The following is a 6,000-nucleotide window of genomic DNA, read 5'->3' as shown; positions in this document are numbered from 1 at the left end:
TGTATCCAGAGGGAAATATCATAGCTGCCCCCCACCCCATACACTACTAACCCTAAAAGTGCCAAAAAGTTGGTGAGAAGATAGCCATGTGTCCACTGCTCAGCCTGATATACTCTATTTCATTGACTGAAGACCTGTAGGTTGTACAAAGAATCACCACTCTAAGTACCGCCAAGAAAACACAACGCTGAGGCTTGGGAATTGAAGATGCATTCCAACTTCAGAGACGTTCAAATGTGACAAAAGCGGCCTTTCATCAATCAAGAATGCCTCCTTCATGTCCTGAAAGTCTTAATTTACTGCTTCTCAATTCTCAGATGTATACACAGAAAGACCAGTTTTATTACCCATCCTGCACCACCAAAAATTCAGGTAAAATAGTACATTATAGCAACAAAAATAAATGTGCACAATTCTCAAAATGTTAAGCAGTGCACGATTTTTACAAAAATCCATTATTTACCGTGACAGGATTGAAGATCACGATCTTATATGGCCTGTAACTTCCCCCTGTGAACATGTCTTCATTCGGATTTTCTAATCACATGTGCTGACATCAGCTCCTGATGACCCACAGAAGCCATTCTTCTGCAGCTGCTTCTCCTCCTGCCGCCCATCATCTTCCACTTTCAGGCCTCAGGCATCCTCAGCAAGGGCAGTGAGGCGAGCATGTACCACCAAAACCAGGTATCGGGGGTCTGCAAGCCTCTGGAATTACATGCAAAATGTTCCATCCACATCTACTTTCTATGGAAATCTGGGATTGCTGGTTAGTTTCCTTTTGAGTGTGGCCTGCCTGCCACCTGCCTGGCTTTGTCAGGTAGGCTGTAATCAATCATGATTATTATTATTTTTTTTAACATCTTTATTGGAGTATACTTGCTTTACAATGGTGTGTTAGTTTCTGCTTTATAACAAACTGAATCAGCTATTATGTATACATATATCCCCATATCCCCTCCCTCTTGCATCTCCCTCCCACCCTCCCTATCCCACCCCTCTAGGTGGTCACAAAGCACCGAGCTGATCTCCCTGTGCTACGTGGCTGCTCCCCACTAGCTATCTCTTTTACGTTTGGTAGTGTATATATGTCAATGCCACTCTCTCACTTCGTCCCAGTTTACACTTCCCCCTCCCTGTGTCCTCAAATCCATTCTCTATGTCTGCGTCTTTATTCCTGTCCTGCCCCTAGGTTCTTCAGAACCTTTTTTTTTTTTTTTGATTCCATATATGTTAGCATACGGTATTTATTTTTCTCTTTCTGACTTTCTACACCTCATTACAAATAACTCAATTTTGTTTCTTTTTATGGCTGAGTAATATTCCATTGTATATATGTGTCACATCTTCTTGATCCATTCATCTGTCGATGGACACGTAGGTTGCTTCCATGTCCTGGCTATTGTAAATAGAGCTGCAATGAACTTTGTGGTACATGACTCTTTTTGAATTGTGGTTTTCTCAGGGTATATGCCCAGTAGTGGGATTGCTGGGTCATATGGTAGTTCTATTTTTAGTTTTTTTTTTTAAGGAACCTCCATACTGTTCTCCATAGTGGCGGCACCAATTTACATTCCCACCAACAGTGCAAGAGGGTTCCCTTTTCTCCACACCCTCTCCAGCATTTACTGTTTGTAGATTTTTTGATGACGGCCATTCTGACTGGTGGGAGGTGATACCTCATTGTAGTTTAATCATGATTATTTTCTAAGATGCTTTTTCTTAAGCAAACATTTTGGTCAGAGGTTCACCTGTTGCGAATTGAACAACTTGATTCCAATCCTGAGTAAGGCGAGGGCAAGGGAGTGTCATGGTGAGATAAATGGCCTTGGGTGCTTGGGGGGGTGCAGGTGGGGGTAGGGGGAATAAACAGTGAGGTCTCAGTTCACCTGAGGGTAACAGAAAGCCCTGATGCTAGTCAGCTGTGAGGCCCAGGACTGATGTCATGGTAGGCATGTCCTCTGGGGAATAAACTACTGAAAAGTCTATAATACTAGCACCCATTGCTACTCTATGTAAGAAAACACGCAAGTGGTACGGAGTCGATACACACAGATAAACTAGGACAAGTACAACACACGTATCTAACCCACGATCCTACGCTGGCATCAGCAAACTGGCCCACGGGCCACACCTGGCCTGTCATCTGTTTTTGTACAATCTGTGTAAAATAGATTTTACATTTTAAATGTTTTTAAAAAATCAAAAATGACTATGGTGTGGCACATGAAAATTGAACGAAATTCAAATCTGTGTCCACACATAAGGTTTTACCGGAACACAGTCGTGCCCACTGGTTACATATCATCGATGGCTGCCTCTGTATTACACAATGGCAGAGTTTCAACAGAGAGAGTAGGGCCTACAGAGCCTAAAACATTTACTTATCTCTGGCCATTTACTGAAAACGTTTTCTAACCCTTGCCTCAGAGCTCAGGTTTAGCAAGCTCTCTGATAACTTTTTCATAAATAGAAGATAAAATCTGGATGTAGAGCTGCAAAACATTCCATATTTATTACTCCGTTTATTGTAACTTTCAAAGCTGGGGTACCAGACATGCACAAGAATGCGAAATAGGAACCCAGATGGACAGTCTAATGTTTCCCGTTTGCTATTTCTCACTTTGCAAATTCCCTACATGGCGTGCATGCAAGGAGAGGAAAAACAACAATTACCCACCATGCTAGATTTAAAAGCATTTAATGACATAGCATATATTTAACAGAGAGGGCAAAAGTCGAGAGGTACAGGTCATAACGACTGAGCACCGGGCCTGAGTGACCACCTCCCTGCTCAGGCCCAGCCTCTGGAGTTCATTCCTATCAATGCCATTTTGATTGTGCAGTAAGATGAAAATTTGTCATTACAATCGTTACAGTGACAGAGAAATGCACACTATGTATCAAATAGCAAGGTAATGAAGCAAATTATAACACAGTGTGGCAACGCACAAGCAAGTAACCATTAGGGTAACAGGACTTTGTCCAGTAAATGCTTCAGTTCCACTTGTACACTTACCAATGATTTAAAGGGTTTATTATACATCTAGTTTTATTATACTTTGTACTAGAATTATCTCAAACATACAATATAATGTATTTCAGCAAAAAAAAAAAAAAAAAATTGAAATTACAGATTATTTAAAACAGTATCAGCTTTCTATTCCTTCTTGGAACCCGACATTCTTAACCGTCGTCCAGGTTGATGCAGAAGAGCCGCATGTCGTGTGTTAGTAAGTGATGCCAGATACAAATGGTTTGGTCTGTAGAGTTAACAATGGAGCTGCACTGTGGCTGCAGCGAGATCATAATACACAATCTGTTTATTCCAGGTTAGACCCATCGTGGGCACTTCTAATAGTCAAGACTCAAGGTAACCACTGGAAGTAAATGGAAGAGAATGGTGTTGGGAACTTGGTACATTTTGTCTGTGGTGAGCACAGGAAATACTGTTTAAGCACCGCTGCCTTGCATACCAACAGCACTAGAGGCGGGTTATTTCCAACACAGCCTCACAAAATTGAGGAACAGTTTAAATATTGAGATCTAATCTATATAATTTCGTTTAAAAAAATCTGGTCTTCCCTCTGCACCTCAAGCTTTTTTGTAACTTGGAGATAAAGTGTTTAGGTGTATTTTCCCCACCCCACCCCCCCGAGAAATGCTCTATAAATTAAAAGAAAAAAATCAACCACATTGAGGAACATTTAGGCACAGAGAGTAATGTGTTGGTTCTGAGCTTGCATGCTGGAATTTCACTGAAAAGGTTAAGAGAAGGGCAGGAGGTGACGGAAAGGAGTTCACTTCTTTTTGCCAAAAAGGCTGAACCTCTTTTCTTTGTCTTTCTCTTTGTCCTTCTCCCGTTTGCCGGGACTGGACTCGCTGGTGATGGTGACAACGCTGGTGGGCAAGGTCTGAGCCCGGCTGGACGCTGGCGTGCTCTGGGTGCTGGCGGACACCTCGTGTTTATCGGAGGAGATGGCAGAGGAGATGGCCTGGATCCATGTGTTCATTTCCTCCTGGATGAAGGAGGGGACACAGGTGAGACTCAACTAAGAGGGACGGGCACGAGACGCTCTTCAGTCCCCCTGGGTGACTGTGTGAGCCTCTGGGGGCTGGAAGGCTTGGGAACGGTGTTGTCTGCCTGAGAGGGGAAAGCAGTTCCCAAACGAACCTCTGCTTTGTCAGGACAGGAGTGAACATGATTGAACGCTCACCAGAATTCGGTTTACGGTACCTGAAGGTCCTCTCTCTAGTATGTGGCCCTAACAAATGTGGACGAGCTGGAAGACGGGTCTACAGTAGGGTGTCAGGTCCCACCCTAGAAGGTGCTTTTTCTTTTCCTTTTTTAAACTGAAATATATTTGACCCATAACATTGTATAAATTTAACAGAAGTTGCTTTTTTCGAATGTAAAGCCCTGCATACGTGTTGCTTCCCCATCGGCCGACCCTCTCTCCTCTCAAGGAGGAGCACAGCCATGCAATGGTTGGTTAAAGGCAGCGGGGCGCAGTGGGTGCAACGGGGAGGCTCCTGGCTGGGCTGCAGGATCCACACCCAGTGCTGGGACCTGCTCCCTGTGCTTCACCCACAGGTCTCCTCCGCGGACTTCAAGGGACCCTGCACTAGCTCTCCTGCCGCGGCGGGAGGACGGCGAGATGACATTCACTGCCTCTGAGAAGATACAGGAGAACCGAACACCTGCCAGCGTTCATGACCGTGGAGGCCAGAGGACGGAAGCCACCACTGGATCATTACTTATGTGAAGAACACCATAAATAAAGCTCATCGGGCCACCAACACTTGCAAACTTCTAAGTATTTGAAAAAAAATGAAACTTAGAAACTTACATCGTCTTTGGCTTGGAAGAGGTACTCATTGCCGTCATTTAGTCTGTAATTTGAAGGAAGAAACTCAGTCACAATATAACTTAAGGAAAGAAAAAAAAAAAAAATCCCCCAACTCTCATGTGGGATACAAGCAAGCCGCAGGAATCACACCAGAAATGCCCGTGAGAACCCTGCACACGTCGCCCACCGTGCCGGGGGCCTGCACGGGCCCAGCAGCCGCGCCCCGGGGCATCAAGAAGCCATATAATTGGGCCAATATGCACAGGTAACATGGGTGTTTCAATCACTGGAAGGATCCAAAAAGCTCCGAACATGTCAACACCTGGATCTGTTGTGGCAAAGACCACTGGGATGACCGATCACTGCTCTAAACTGAACACAGAAGAAAGCTCTTTAAAACTCACGGGCCCTCCTGAAATTCTGCCACTGGACTTACATCCCCCACATTAACAAATACCAGGCTTTCTGAACTGACACCCAGAAAAGTTCTCCTAGACTTCTATTCTTATACACCTCTCAGAACAAGAGAAACTGCCCTGGCCGGGCTATCGCTGTGACACGGAGAGGACGCTGGCTGGGAGGGCCCCTCCTTCTCTGCTGCGTCCAGAGGAAGCGGGTGTTGCCGGTGCAGAGGAGGTAAATGCCCTCTGCCGACATCCCGACGCTCTGAAGCTGCATCAAGGAAGTACAAAGTGGGCGTGCAGCCAGGGTGGGTGCCAGGCTGGCCGTGCCTGGTCTTACAGCGTGTAAAGCGTCCAAGGTCCCTGGGGCCTGCCTCCAGTGCCCGTCCAGGGCTCAAAGAATCACCCTATTTGAACTGCTCTCGTTTGTGGTCCTTGGCCTCGTCCAGCTGGCATGAGACTCACGTGTAACTGAGGACCAAAGTTTGCTTTTCAAATCCCAAAGCAACAGATCAAGTTAGTATCAGACTAAGTATCGTCCTAACCACTAACATGTTTGCTTTTCACGCTTTTAAAAGAAAAACGGATTTTTCTGCCCATTCCCAAGTACAAGCAGAACTTCAGAGCTTGGATCCACTCTGCTGGGAGTCGTATGTGTTGTACAGGGTAGAGACATTTGGAACTGAATGGTTCCAGAGGCATCTGGAACATCCGCTGGGTGAGTCAGGGGAGCACCCGCCCCTTCCTGT

At 45.4% G+C, this 6,000-nt stretch overlaps 1 protein-coding gene across 3 annotated transcripts in view; it reads right to left on the bottom strand.

Moving 5' to 3' along the window:
• Positions 1-2,685: 2,685 nt before the first annotated feature.
• Positions 2,686-6,000, bottom strand: part of SPTBN1 (spectrin beta, non-erythrocytic 1) — a 194,882-nt gene continuing 191,567 nt past the window's right edge. For all 3 annotated transcript variants that reach the window (XM_068563953.1, XM_068563954.1, XM_068563955.1), the window contains 2 exons: positions 4,851-4,893; positions 2,686-4,019 (listed from right to left, as the gene is read on the bottom strand). In XM_068563953.1, the coding sequence (XP_068420054.1) occupies positions 3,801-4,019; positions 4,851-4,893 (262 nt within the window). In that variant the 3' untranslated portion in view covers positions 2,686-3,800. The remainder of the gene's footprint in view (positions 4,020-4,850; positions 4,894-6,000) is intronic.

The sequence above is a fragment of the Eschrichtius robustus genome, chromosome 15 (genome assembly GCF_028021215.1).
Source record: "Eschrichtius robustus isolate mEscRob2 chromosome 15, mEscRob2.pri, whole genome shotgun sequence".
Lineage (NCBI taxonomy): Eukaryota > Metazoa > Chordata > Mammalia > Artiodactyla > Eschrichtiidae > Eschrichtius > Eschrichtius robustus.
This window is presented reverse-complemented; position numbering and strand designations above follow the sequence as displayed.